Source organism: Narcine bancroftii, chromosome 3 (assembly GCF_036971445.1).
Source record: "Narcine bancroftii isolate sNarBan1 chromosome 3, sNarBan1.hap1, whole genome shotgun sequence".
NCBI classification, from domain to species: Eukaryota; Metazoa; Chordata; class Chondrichthyes; order Torpediniformes; family Narcinidae; genus Narcine; species Narcine bancroftii.
Genome location: NC_091471.1, coordinates 223,131,815 through 223,146,422, shown reverse-complemented (window position 1 = coordinate 223,146,422; position 14,608 = coordinate 223,131,815). Strand labels below are relative to the sequence as shown.

General features: G+C 40.1%; 1 protein-coding gene across 1 annotated transcript in view; it reads right to left on the bottom strand.

Annotated features, from left to right (window-relative positions):
• prkg2 (protein kinase cGMP-dependent 2) overlaps positions 1 to 14,608 on the bottom strand; it is a 140,676-nt gene that overhangs the window by 113,094 nt on the left and 12,974 nt on the right. The window contains exons 2-3 of the mRNA XM_069923139.1: positions 12,192 to 12,358; positions 4,527 to 4,640 (exon numbers count right to left, since the gene is read on the bottom strand). Of these exons, the coding sequence (XP_069779240.1) occupies positions 4,527 to 4,640; positions 12,192 to 12,358 (281 nt within the window). The remainder of the gene's footprint in view (positions 1 to 4,526; positions 4,641 to 12,191; positions 12,359 to 14,608) is intronic.

The following is a 14,608-nucleotide window of genomic DNA, read 5'->3' as shown; positions in this document are numbered from 1 at the left end:
CAAGAGCAGGAGAAAAACTGAAGATAATAAGTGAGGAGAAGAAGAAAAAAAAGTAATTGTGCTTTAGAATACAAAGTTGCTGATTACAGGGTGATGGCAAACCCAGCCCTGAGCACAAGATATGTAACAGGCAGTAGAGCAGAAATGCCCACATCAGAAATAAAACCTCACTTGTTTCTACACAGTGAACATTAGGGATTGGCTAAGTCAATTCACGTTTGAGAAAGGTTATCAGAGAAGTTTGGGGCAGCATGGGAGTTCAGGAAATTTTGTGCTCATGTCTGTGTGCTCACGTGCTTGTGCGTTTTTGCGCTGTATGTGTGCTCACGCGCGCGCACCTGTGTGTTTGGTGGAGTGCATAGTAACCCGAACTGAGACATTCCAATCTTTATTTGTAAGGCCTGAGGATATACTTTTGCTCCTTCTGACCCCACAAAAATAATTCTGAGCTACAGACACTCCACTGCTCCACCCACTTTCACTGAAGAGCTTGAAATGAACAATCGCTGTCTGACAGATGATACAACTAAAATTAATCTTCTCCCAAGAGGACCCAAATATGAATTTGCATCTTCAGCAAAAAAATCACTAAACAGATTTTTAAACTGCTACTAAGAACTAAATTTAAAAATAAAGAAGGGTGACACAGTCAGTGAAGCAGTTGGTACAGTGTCAGCAATCCAGGTTTGAATCCAGCACTCTCTAAGGAATTTGTACGAGCTCCACGTGACCTTCATGAGTTTCCTCTGGGTGCTCTTTCACCCACTCTATTGAACCTTCAGTGTTGGTAGGTTAATTGGGTAACATAGATTTAATAGGCTGAAAGGGCTTTGCTGCGTCACTTTTTTTTTAAAAAAGTATATAAAAGCAATGGTTAATTCTATTAATATTGTGGCATTTCACAATCAAATGCAAATACACAATCCTGCAAAGAGTTTGAAACAGAATATAAAGGTTCTGTGAAGCCAGGTCTAATGCAGTATGAGGAAATAGAATGTTTTCACATCATAGAACTAATTAATATTATTTTCCAGTTGTGTCCATGAACCTTCAATTAGACAAAACCCAAATGAAAATATGAAATAAAAATACCCAAAGTATCTGCAGATACAGCTGATGGTCTCACACAATATAGAACCATAGAACACTACAGCACAGATGACAGGCCATTTGGCCCTTCTAGTCTGTGACGAAACATCGTTCCACTAGTCCCACTGACCTGCTCCCATTCTTTGTATCTATCCAATATATATTACTTTTATATGTAATTAAAATAGCATTAATAAATATCAAGGTGCAATTTCATAATTATAATCTAATTAGTTTACATCATTTTCATTAATTATTTAATCATTTGAACTCCAGGTTAGATCAATAAATCCTAGTCCAAAATATTCATTATTCTACATTTAGAACTGTTTTGAATTGCCTCAAAGGATAATTAGCTACTGTAAACTGCTTCCACTTTTGTGGTAAATGGCAGATCTAAGAGAAATTATGGGTGAGAATAAAGTGGGATTAACATAGATTAATGTAACTGGGCATCTTGATGAATGATATGGACTCAGTTGGCCGAGAAGCCTATTTCCATGTTCTATGACTCTATATTGATAATTCTTGAGTCAATCAAGTATGTAATAAGTGGCTGGGATGGTTTCATCCACTTAATTTATGCATAACCATTCAGAATCAGGTTTACTGTCGTGAACATGTGTCACAAAATCTGTTGATTTGCAGCAGTTGTATTGTGCATTATAGGTGCAAAATTGCTATGAATTGGCAGTTTCATAAATACAATATTTAAAAATAAATAATTACTGCAAAAATATTTTTTTAAAAAAAGGATTAGTGTCTGTGGTTCGTTGTCCATTTAGAAGTCTCATGGTGGAGGGGAAAAAACTGTTTCTGTGATGTCTTCATTTTCCTGTACCTCCTTCCTGATGGCAGGAGTGAGAAGAGGGCATGGCCTGGGTGGTGAGGCTCCTTCATGATAGATGATTTTCTCTTGAGACACTGCCTCTTAAAGATGTCCTTTATGGAGGGAAGACTAATGCTCGTGATGGCACTGGCCGAGTTTGCAATCCTCTGTAACCTTTTCCCATCCTGTGCATTGGCAGCTCCGTACCAGAGAGTGATGCATTCAGTCAGGATGCTCTCCTTAGAACATCCAAGGAAATTTGCCTTTATTAGATACAGGTTTAAGGAAAGGTATAGATAAGGCATTAAATGTTTTAAAGATCTTTTTTATTCAAGATAATTTTGCTTCTTTTGAACAGCTAACAGCAAAATTTAATCTTTCTAATCTTCTTTGCTTGGCTTCGCGGACGAAGATTTATGGAGGGGGTAAAAAGTCCACGTCACCTGCAGGCTCGTTTGTGACTGACAAGTCCGATGCGGGTCAGGCAGACACGATTGCAGCGGTTGCAGGGGAAAATTGGTTGGTTGGGGTTGGATGTTGGGTTTTTCCTCCTTTGCCTTTTGTCAGTGAGGTGGGCTCTGTGGTCTTCTTCAAAGGAGGTTGCTGCCCGCCAAACTGTGAGGCGCCAAGATGCACGGTTTGAGGCGTTATCAGCCCACTGGCGGTGGTCAATGTGGCAGGCACCAATAGATACTTTTTAAATATATTTACAAATTGGGAATTTTGTTCAGTCCAAACTTTTTGATTTTTCTCAAATTTCTGATCTGAATATTCTTGATGTATTTTTGATTTGCAATTTTCTCATGGAGGATTAATATCAAATATTTATAATAATTTAATGGATTTAAGAATGGCCTGAATGACCATGATTAAATATAATTGGGAATGTGATTTTAATTGAACATTCTCGGATGAGGATTTCGATACAATTTTTAATTTAATCAATGAGTCTTCATTTTGTGCATTGTTTGTAGCAATTTAAATTGGGAACCATTAAGCGCAACATTTGTGAAGCTTCATTGTTTCATATGTTTTGGGAGTATTCGAACTTAGAACATTTTTGGAAAGAGATTTTCCAATCTCTACCAATGATTCTTAAGACTAAATTAGAACCATCCCCTTTTATTAGGTTTTTCTCTAGAAGAGGATAGGATCTCTGTCCTCAATCCAGAAGTGAATCCGAGCTTTTGCTTCATTGATAGCCAGACGAACAATTTTGATGAAGAGGAAAGAAAATGTTTCACCCGCTCACGTTCAGTGGTCACATAATATCACGTCTTATTTAAGTTTGGAAAAAAATTAGATCGAATATTAAAGATGCAAAGTGTGAATTGGATAAGATGTGGGGCCCATTCATCGATTCTTATCATAAGGAGAGGATTGAAGTGGATGCTCCAGGGATTCCCTGCCTGGAGTCTGGGAGCCGTTATCTGATCCATATTTACTATATATACAGATCACCTTGTTCAGTAGGAAGATTTTTCTTCCCTTATTATTAAGGCAAACAAGTAAAGGGTGGTTTAACTACAGATTACGGATCATATGACAGAACAAAATAATCACATCAGAAAAGTATAAAATAATTAACTTAAGGGAGTTTTACGTGAATCGTTTGTATAATTTTGCATTCAATATTATTTTTAACATATTACAAGCTAAAATTTAATTATTTAATTATAATGATAGAATTTAATGTCCTGAATGTAACAAGTTATGTGATCATTATGGTTTTGCTTCTTGTTTACAATTGATATGTGACATGCATAAGATAGGATTTGATTTATGTTATCGTAGTATACCTTGTGTCAAGGGTTTTTGTCAAACTCAATAAAAATATTTTAAAAAGAAAAGAAAGAAATTTGCAAGAGACTTTGGTCAAATCTCCTGAAACTGCAAACAGAATATAGCTCTTGGTGAGGCTTTTTTCAGCATTGCATCAACGTGATGGCCCCAGGATAGATCTTCAGAGATATTGACACCCAGGAATTTTAAGTTCCTTACCCTCTCCACCGCTGGCCCCTCAATGAGGACTGGTTCGTGTTCACCTGGTTTCCCCTTTTTTTAAAATCCATAATCATTTCCTTAGCTTTGCTGGCATTGACTAGCTGATCTAACTGATCTATCTCACTCCTATGCAGTTCCTCATTGTCATCAGATATTCTGCCATCAGCTCCACTCAACTGATCCTTCCAGAGAAATTACCATGTTTTACTGGGAGAAGTCCCTATAGCTTCTATTTCCTGAACAAATTAACCACTTTGATGGGTGATGTACTGTAATGAGTGATTAAACACATTTCTCCTTCAACTCATTGGTTGAAATAATGTTGTCAATAACCACTCTATTTCTAAAACAGATTCAAAATGTTTTTTTAAGTCATCTGACTTCACATTTAACTTTTAACAGTTAATATTTCAGTCAGATTCATCCCTCCATGATATTGACCTAATGAGAATATATTGATGAATGAACATTGCCTGCAAAAAAAGACACATACACTGGAAGGAAATGGTAACTGGGGATTTCAAATTTCATTAAAATAATCCTTGTTAATATTGAAAGAACCTGAACTCCTGAAGATTTTTATGGAATAATGGAAAATTGTTACCTTTCACAGATGCTGTTCTTGTGCAGTTGTATAAAATAGCAAGTTCACCAAATGCAGTCCATATGCTGATTGATGTTAGAATTTTGCTATTTTGGAAGACCTCCAGTTTACCTTCTGTTACAAAGAGACAAATTGAAGGACATGATAAAACAGGATTTATCCCTGATGGAATCAACATCAGATTCAAGTGAACATTCATTAACAACAGTTTTACCCATAGCGATACATTTGAATGGATCACCTTGATTTTTTTTTAAAGCATTAGTTCGCATCTACAACATGGCCATTGGATAGGCAGCTGACCTTCTTCCTTCACTGTCAAAAATGATTATTGTCACTGATTTGTTGGTGGATAATATCTCTTATTTAGACATCAAACCATAGGTTCAGTTGGTTTGGGTTAGGGAGAGTTCTGCCCTTTAAGAGGCAGGTGAAACTGCCTGAAAAAGTGTAGGGAACATTTCTTCCTTCAGCAACATCTAAAAATATCTCATCATTTATTTTGTTGCTGTTTGCTGGACATTATTGTGTGACAAAATTGGTGGTTACATTAGCAACTTTACAATTTTGCAGAAAAAAAAATGTTTTCTTTGTTGTAAAGAATATCAAAACATGCTCAGGTTGTAAACAATATACATTTTCAATAGCTTAATGAGGTAGCTTTTTCATTCTTAAATTCTTAAGTTTTTAAAGCAATAACACTTTTGTTGTGAAATTGCAGACTGTGTAATAATTGTACTATTCATCATGGCAACTGTGTGTCTAATTATGCATGTCTAATAAAGAACTACACTTCCCAGTAGTCAATGTACGCAGTTAGCATAGGAACCCTCATCAAGATGGCGGGGATACATTATGAATGAGCTTGAGAAATAAAGTTATTTAAGCATTAAAACTCATCAAGGTTGTTCAATAGTTCCAGTCATGGATAAGTTAAGTCCTCCCACACCAATGCAGTTTACCGGCAATCTAACTGATAATTGGAAACAGCAATTCAACATTTAATTAGGGCTGGTGGAGTGGGAGAGACCAATGAAAAAGGGAAAGCATCTATATTTCTACACCTGATGGGTGAAAATGCCTTGGACATCTATAAAAGTTTTCAAATCGATGGGACAGCTTTCACCTTGGACACTCTGATCGCAAAATTTGAGGAGTATTTTGTTTCAAGTAAAAACATCAGATCTGAGAGATTCAAGTTTTTCTCCTGTGACCACAAACAATGTGTGAGCTTCAACAAATACTTAGCCAAGCTTCACACACTGCGCAAGTCCTATGAATTTGGAGGTATGAAAATCTCACTCATGAGAGACAGAATAATTTGCAGAATCCCAGATAATGGGTTTAGAGAAAGACTGTTGTATGTGTGACAGAATATAGATATGTTTTTGGGAGATAAATTGGGGCATGGTTTTTAGTGCAGGTCACATACAAACACATTAAAACAGATTTTATTTAAAATACTGGTTCTCTGCTCATGCTAGACATGATGGGGTCTTAAAGCCTTTGCAAAAGTCTTGAAAAGTGCCCAGGAGATGTCACTAATGGATTGTTGTTTACAAAAAGGCAACAGATGAAAGAGCTTGTTGGAGCCATAGACCGTCTGGAGGGGAACTTGCTGTTCGAAGAGGGTCATGCGGTTTTGCAAGCAGAGAGAGTCAAACAGACATTTTCTCTGTATGTGTGTGTGAGAGAGAGAGATCAGTTCAACAGTTTTACAGTCAGCAGCAGCAATTGGAACAGGACAAGCTGGCAAGCTTGTGGAAAACCCCATTTGGAAGATGGATTGTGAGTACTTTGTTCAGCATAGTCAAAGCCATTGTGGTCATGCAAGAGGAGAGGATTGGCTGTCTAATGTTTCATTTGGGATAAGTGAAACCAAAAAGGAACTGTGTGGTGACCTGAAATAAAGAGATTATCATCTGGAGAACCCTGATGGCGCAAGTTTCATCAGCAAGACACTGAAGTGGCTGATGGAAGTACCTCAGTTGTGGGTGTCGTGGAACAACAAATCTCTCTCTGAAAACTGACAAGAACCTTCATGAGCAGTATCCACTACTTTTCAAGCACCAAAGCCTGGTGAACTTCATAAATGTTAAATTCTGTACACAGTTTAAGAATTGCCTGAAATCAGTGAACTTGGAGGAATGAGAAGTGAGGTTGGACTGTGAATCAAAGAACTTTTCTGAACTTACACACACATTACATACACATGTGCTTAGAATTAGAAGGGGGTTAAGTTAGGTTAGTTAAGTCAATAGTGATAAATTAAAGTGTGATTCTGTTTTCATGTTTAAAGATAATTAAAAAAAACTTTTGTTTAAGTAACCATTTGTCTTGGTGAATATCTATTGCTGCTAGGTTTTGAGGTCCTCTGGGCTCATAATACATGAAAAAGATTCGGCACGCAAAAAGGCTGTGAATATGTGTAGGGCAGCAGGGACCACACAAACACAAGCTAAGGAACTGAACAGGATAGATGCAGCAGTGCATGCAGTGAAAACAGAGAAGCAGAGCACCAGAGTTACCCAATGCTACAGCAAAGCAGAGGTAGGCTCAAACAGCAAATGTAGCTGGTGCAGAGGTAGGCATATTCCAAAGATGTGACCTGCCTATGGAAAGTCCTGCAATAAATGTGGGAAGAAGAAGAATTTTGCAAAGTCTTTCAAAGCAGGGACTAACCAAGGGAAAGGTTAACACAGTGGATGAAGAAATGGAGGAATTCTTCCTGCATTCACTACAGATTGCTGCTGGTAAAAGAGAATGGATCATTCCAGTGACTGTGAATGAGACAGCAATTCCATTTAACCTGACACCAGAGTCCAGGTAAATCTATTATCTATTGACAATTAAACAAGGTCCTCACCATAAAGAGCAAGATTTATCCAGTGAAATTAAAAGTGACAGGCCACGCTGGAGAGAACATTCCAGTAAAAGGGGGCTGCATGGTGATCTTCAAACACAAAGGGCACCATCTAAAGTAATAGCTACTGATTGCAATAAAGAGTATACAGCCAATATTAGGTCTGTGTGTACAGCGCCTGTTGATAAGGCTACAGAAATATGATGTGAAAATGATCTACGCACCAGGAAAATACATGTTTGCAGTTGATGCACTGTCCTGAGCAGTTGGCAAGAAATAAACGAGCGACCAAGAGGTTAATACAGAGATACAAGCCTATGTTGTCATGATTATCACCTCATTTCCAGTATCCCCGGGACAGAACAGAGCAGATGAGGAAAGCAACAGAGACAGATGAAACCATGAAAGAGCTCAAAGATACAATACAGAAAGGATGGCCAGCAGCGAAAAATGACTGTCCAATGAGTATTCGGGATTATTGGGAATGCAGAAATGAACCGTCAGTTTGAAAGAAGATTTCTCAAAAGGAACAGATTGGTGATTCCAGTGTTGCTACATAAGGAAATCCTCCAGAAGACACATGAAGGACATCTTGGTGAGGAAAAATGGAAACGTAGGTGTTGAGTATAAGCCCACCCTCTGCTGGACATCATGATGCCCAGGTCATGATGTCACCTTTCCACATATATAACCCTGTGTGTCAGTAGCCATGAACTGGAGGTAGTGGGATCAGACCTGCTGTGGCCTTTCCCGACTACCCCACCCCTCCGACTGAGGGGGTGTGGGGCAGAGACAGTTGCGGAGCCGAGCAGTGCAGTGAAGAGTCCAGTAACTGAGGCATGCAGCCAGGAAGGCAGCAAAGATGGTCAGTGAAGGTGGGCAGTGGCCGCTGACCCGACTATCTACGGATCCCGGGGAAAGACTGGCACAGCAAACCACACCGAGGTGGTCCAAAAGAGAAAGAAGACCACCTGAATGCTTTAAGGACTTTGTGCCCTGATTATTATTAAATATTTTTCCTTTTATAATTATAATTACTCATGAGATGTATTCTAATTCTCATTTGTAGTCCTGTGCCCGACGTAATCTTATTAGTTCGAAGGGGCCCAGTCAGCATTTACTGCACGGGGGCGGGGGGGGTGGAGATTGTTGGGTATAAGCCCACCCCTCTGCTGGACATGGTCAGTAGCCATGTTAGTCACAGAAGTAAAGGATGAGAAGCATCATGCCTCCAAGTTTTAAATGTGTGATGTACCTGCCAGGAATGAAGCAAGACATAAGCCAGATCACTGTTTCATGTGAAATATGTCTTACCTATAGACCAAAGCAGCAACCAGAACTATTTACACCACACCCTGTACCAGACAGGGCGTACTTCCAAGTTGGAGTAGATTTGTTTGACTGTAATGGGAAGAGTCATATAGTACAGGTACAGAATCTTTTATCCATCCAGACACTTGGGTATGTTAAGTAAGTGCTCTGATTTCAGATTCGCACAAAGCAAAGACACACTCTAACAAGAAGGGTTCTGGATGGAGAGGAGGTTTGTGGCAGAGGCACTGGATGTGGGGATTTGCAGCGGTGCTGTACGGGGTGAGCTTGCGGCAGCACTGAATGGCAGGTGATTGAGGCAGCCATCTGAGCTTCTGATTCCCCCACAGCGGACCATCACCCTAGCAGAAAGCCAATCGTTGCTTCTGTCGCCCTGGCTGCCCACCTACTGGTGCTCCCAGCATCCTTTCAGAGGAGCCTCACCCCAGCTGTCCACCCACTGGTGCCCCCGATGCCCCAGACACCCACCCATCCAAGCTCTTGGTTGCAGATCCTTGCCCCAGTTGCTGGCCCATCTGAACCCCCGACGTTCTGGCTGCCCACCTATCCGAACTCCCGACCGCGGATCCTCCTTGCCTCAAGCTACCACTCATCCAAGCTCCCAAGTTGGATGCTGGACAGGGGGTGGGGGGTGGGGTTTAGTGGGATAGTATTTGCGGCACTGGTGGGCGGGGAAGGGGTTTGCAGTGGCACTAGTTGGGGGCGGCATCGAGGCATCTGTCCACTACGATGGACAGATATGGAAAATCAGAGTTGCTTGACTTTGTTTTTCCATTGTCACCTATAAAGGATTCCCTAGGGTTCCACTGATTTCCAACATGGACCGAGACAAGATATTCACGTGTGTGCTGAGCGTGTGTTGCATCGGGTCATGTTTGTCAACAAACACGAGGTTTGTGTGCAAATGACATCCATGGAAAAAATGTTCGGAAGTCTTTGGTTTTCAGAATTTCTGATAAAAGATAACGTACCTGTAGTAAAAGACTATTTTTCCACCCAGAGGTAGCAAAACTGCAGTCAACATTCAGCAAAGCAGTTTATCACTTTCATGAAAAATGTGTTTGTAAGGCATGGAGTTTCTTGTGAAGTCGTATCGGACAATGGTCCACAATTTTCAGGCAGTGAATTTGAATCCTTTGCCAATACTTGGGAGTTTCAACATGCAACTTCAAGCTCACATCACCCAAAGTCTCATGGTCTAGCAGAGAGTTCTGTGAAGGTGGTGAAGAGCCTCATGAAGGAAGCACATGATGGACGAGAGGATTTCCGCAGAAGTCTAATGATTCATAGAAATGTGCCACTACAGAATGGCTTTTCTCTTGCCCAAATGCTGATGTGTTGACACATATGGACCAACCTTCCATTGCATGAAAATCTGTTGATACCTAAAGGAGCACACAAGGTCAAACAGGCTAAAGTGGAAGAGAAATTAAAACAGAAATAGCATCATGACAAGACGGTCCAAAGCCGATCAGTCCTGAACCTGGAGTTCAAATGCGAATCCAAGATCACAATTCTGGCACAGAGGCTCTGCCAGGATATCTGCAAGAGGAAATGTATACATATTCCTACCAGATCCAGATGGAGGGAGGGACACCTTGGAGAAGGAATTTACGACCTGTCACCCATTAGTATTCAAAAGGAGCCGGCACATGCAGAAAAGAAACATGTTATTCAAAGTTCACAGAAAGACACAAATACTAACGCAGCAAATGCAAGCAAAACACTGGTGGAAACACACCAAATGTGACCATTAAACCAAGTCAGAGACTGATTAAAAGCTGCTGAGAGGAAAGATTCTGGCCCCTGTTTTGTAGACATAGTATTGTGTTTGTGTTTTTTTTTCCTTATTTTTAATACGAGGAAAGATGTGCTTTATGCCTGTATAAAAAAGAACTACATTTCCCAGTAGGCAATGCATGGTTGGCATGGCAACCCTCATCAAGCTGGCGGGCATACATTAGGAAGCAGCTCAAGAAATAAAGTTGTTTAAGTAAGGTTGTTCTTCTTCAAGGAACAAGATTACAGTGACCAGTTTATAATCATCAGCCAGGTGAAATCCTCAGTCACATATCTAAATATGAAAAGTTTGTGGCCATTCAACACAGAAATGGGAGCAGTCGATGACAATGCTCTAATCCTGAAGACATGTCCATGACACCATATTAATCTAACCCTCCTCTTCACATCCCATAATCCTCCATTTTTCTTGCAACCATGTAAATTTTTAAAATGCCCCTATTGTACCAGACTTCACCACCCAGCAACTCCAGTCACTCATCACTCTCTGCGTGGAAAAAAAAACTACCTCTGTCATCTCGCCTGATCTTTCCTCCACTCACCTTAAACAGATGTCCACTGGGTAATGGCCTGGGAGAAAAGTGCCGGCTCTCCACACAGTCTATGCCTCTAATAACCTTGTACAGCTCTATTAAGTCATCTTTCATCACCAAAGTGAAAAGTCCAAGATTGTTCAATCTTCCTTTACAAGATATCTTCTCTAATCCGTGCGGCATCCTAGTAAACCCCCTCTGCACCCTCTCCAAAAGCTTCTGCATCTTTCCTGTGATGAGGTGACCAGAAGTGAACACAATACACTAAGTGTGGCCTGACCAGAGATTGAAAGAGCTGCAACATGACCTCACGGCTCTTGAACTCAATCACACAATTAATGAAGACCAGTGCACCATACATCTTCTTAACCACTGTATTAACTTGCACACCAACCTGGGGAGATTTATGGACTTGGACCACAAGATCCTACTCTTATTCCACAATGCTAAGAATCCTGCCATTAACCATGTATTCTGCCTTCATTCGATCTTCCAAAGTGGATCACTTCACGCTTCCAGATCAAAATCACTCTGCCTCTTCTCTTTACTCTATATTCTGTCTAAGTCTCTTTGGAACCAATGAGAACCTTATACATGACCTTCAATAACTACTAATCTTCATGTGCTCTCCAAATATTCTGACCCACCCCTCTACTTCCTCATCCAAAGAACAGATCAGATTCCTGCTGGACGCCACAGGTCACCAACCTCCAGGTGGAACACACTCCATCTTCTACTACCCTCTGCCTTCAGAGGCCAACCCAATTCCAAATCCATCCAGCTGATTTTCTTTGGATCCCACACCTCATGACTTTCTGGGTGAGCCAACCACAGGGAACCTTGCCAAACACTAATCTTCTATAACTCCAAATCTAATGGTCAAAGTTTCATTATTGTCACAAATTGCTACATTTAGAATGTAACATACATGAAAGTCTTTAACTTTTGTCCACCATAAGGCAGACAGAGAGTCGACACTTTGTCCAGTGCCCCTCACAGAAACCTACAGCACCTGGTGTTCCAAGTACTGACCAGGCCAGAGCCTGCTTAGCTTCCAAGATCAGACAATCTCAGGCATATTTAATCTCCCAATCCAATTTCAATAGTAAATTCATGAATGCTACAGGTTTTCCAGACCTGCCAACACAAAAAGATGGTTTCCAGGTTCTCCTTGCTTAATAATGAAGTCATCAGCTTGGTATTTTTTCTCATACATGCACTCCACCATGTCTCGGATGTGCTGTGTCTCCAGTCGTTTCAGAAACTGGTTCTTATTGAAGGCCACGTTTATAAGCTTCTTTACCCTGCAATGGAGATGAGAAGGCCTATTACAATGGAAGGTACCCTCAAATGGACTGAAGGAAACCACTTTAAATTGGACATAGATTTAATAGGTTCAAGATGCATCAGCTGTTATCATAATTTTAAATATATTTACACAGTGCCTCTAAAGTGGTGGTAGGCTTGGGATAGGGGTTGTGGAATTGTACCATATTGCATCTATTTTAAGGACATCGAACTCTGTCCCAAGAATTTTAAAAAAGTTATCCAAGCTCACAATGGGCTATTTTTCAAACATCCTCATTAACCATTCTCAGATTTTTTTTCCATATCAGACTTAAAGTCTCCATCACATCACTTCTGAAAATTATAATCATGATTGTGGAAACTGTCTATGATTTTGGTTATTCGTCTGTGATATTTTTTTCTTTAATTGCAAAAACAATGGTCATAGAGTCATTAAATCATAGAGCATAGAAACAGTCCCCCATATCCACAAAGCCTGTTGTACTGGCACAGTTAGCACAACACCTTTAAACCACCAGTGATCAGGACTGGACTAGGGTTTGAGTCTCACGCTGTCTATAATAAGTTTGTACATTCTCCCCATGACTGTGTGGGGTTTTTTCCCCAGGGGCTTCAATTTCCTCCCACTGCTCAAAAGTGTAATGTGGGTGTAGGTTAATGGGGTGTAAATTGGGTGGCACGGACTCGTGGACTGAAATGGCCTGTTACCATGCCGTATGTCTAATTTTTTTTTAAATTAAATTTACCTAGTTTCTCTCATCCCATTTACTCAATTCAGTCCAGAACTTGCTATGCCACTCAAGTACTTGTCTATGTGCTTCTTAAGTGCGGAGAGTATTCCCCATCTTTGCCTCTGCTTGTGTTTGTACCTATGCCTGTGTGGAGAAGGGAGAGGGTGCATGTGGGTGAGTGCAGGGAGAAAGAGAGGAAGTAACAATTGTTTGATTTTTGACATTTGTTGGTGTTGGTGGTTCTGAGATATCAGACAGTAAAATGGAAGCAAGTGAAGTGAGGGAACTTCATTACTGACTGTGGATATCATTGACCAGATTAGGGTTAATCTCCATGCCTAAATGATCTTGCAAAAATGGTCATGAGGCATCCTCTAATGCTCCTTGTTTCCTCCCCTCTCCCAATTTTTGATGTTCCAAAAGAAAAATATCAATCAACTGAGAGGTTTTGTTACCTTTATACAGAACTTTGAGTTGAGCACACTGAGAATTCCATGAACACTTCAGATCACCAATTTATAAGACTCTGGAGTAAAAGATATACTGCTATGAACTCTGAATTGGGAGACTGCAATAACTGGGAATGTGTTAACAGCAGTTTATGGTTCTTCAGATAAAGGCAAGAATAAGTATTGAATTAACAAGGGTCTTCAAGGTTATCTAAGAATGTTACAGGTTAAATGTAGAGGAGATGTTTCCATTTGTATTGGAGGCTAGATCTGATAAAACCAGAGGATTATCTGGAACATGTAGCTGTGTGCCCAAAGTTATTATTAAGGCATATAGCATGGATGAATTTGAGTGTAAATATTTGACAGAGAAATATATATGTTAATGAAGAAGGGTTGGAGAAGACTAGTGTGGAACATAAACACCTTTTGGACCAAATGCCAGTCTCTCTGCTGTTTATCCAGTTTCATTGACCCTTGATTGACTGCACTAATGGTCAGTGGGCAAGTTCTCATGATTCATTCTATTTTCACAGTTCAGCTCCATCCATTATCAGGTAAAGTGAATTTCCATGATGGAATACAATGAGGAGATCCAGCTGTTTACTACAAGCATCCAATAATTAATTTCTACTGCATTAAATTCAACTTGTTGCAGAAAGACAAGGATGGCAGAAAATTAGACAGTCAGGCTCTTTATTCATTAAAAAAAACTTCGCTCAAAATGTCATTAAGGAAAACTAGGTGAAGGGTGCGTGGATCCTCCTGTTATAGGGCAGACTGTTTTTGTCTATTATTTGTCACGAGTGACTCAAAATGCTATGATGTCTGTCACAAATTGAATTGTCCACATCCAAAATCAAAGATGTTTAAATACTAGTTATACAGGACTTAGTTGTGACAATTATCATTTTAATTTGCTTGCACTTTCTGCTGTATTTTGTTTGGGATTATATATTTCCTAATGTTCACTCACTAAATCCTTCCAAACTGTGGAGGTACTCTTCAACTAACGGCCGTAACTAGGGCCAAAGGAGTGGTCATATCTCAAAATGGACACGTTGGA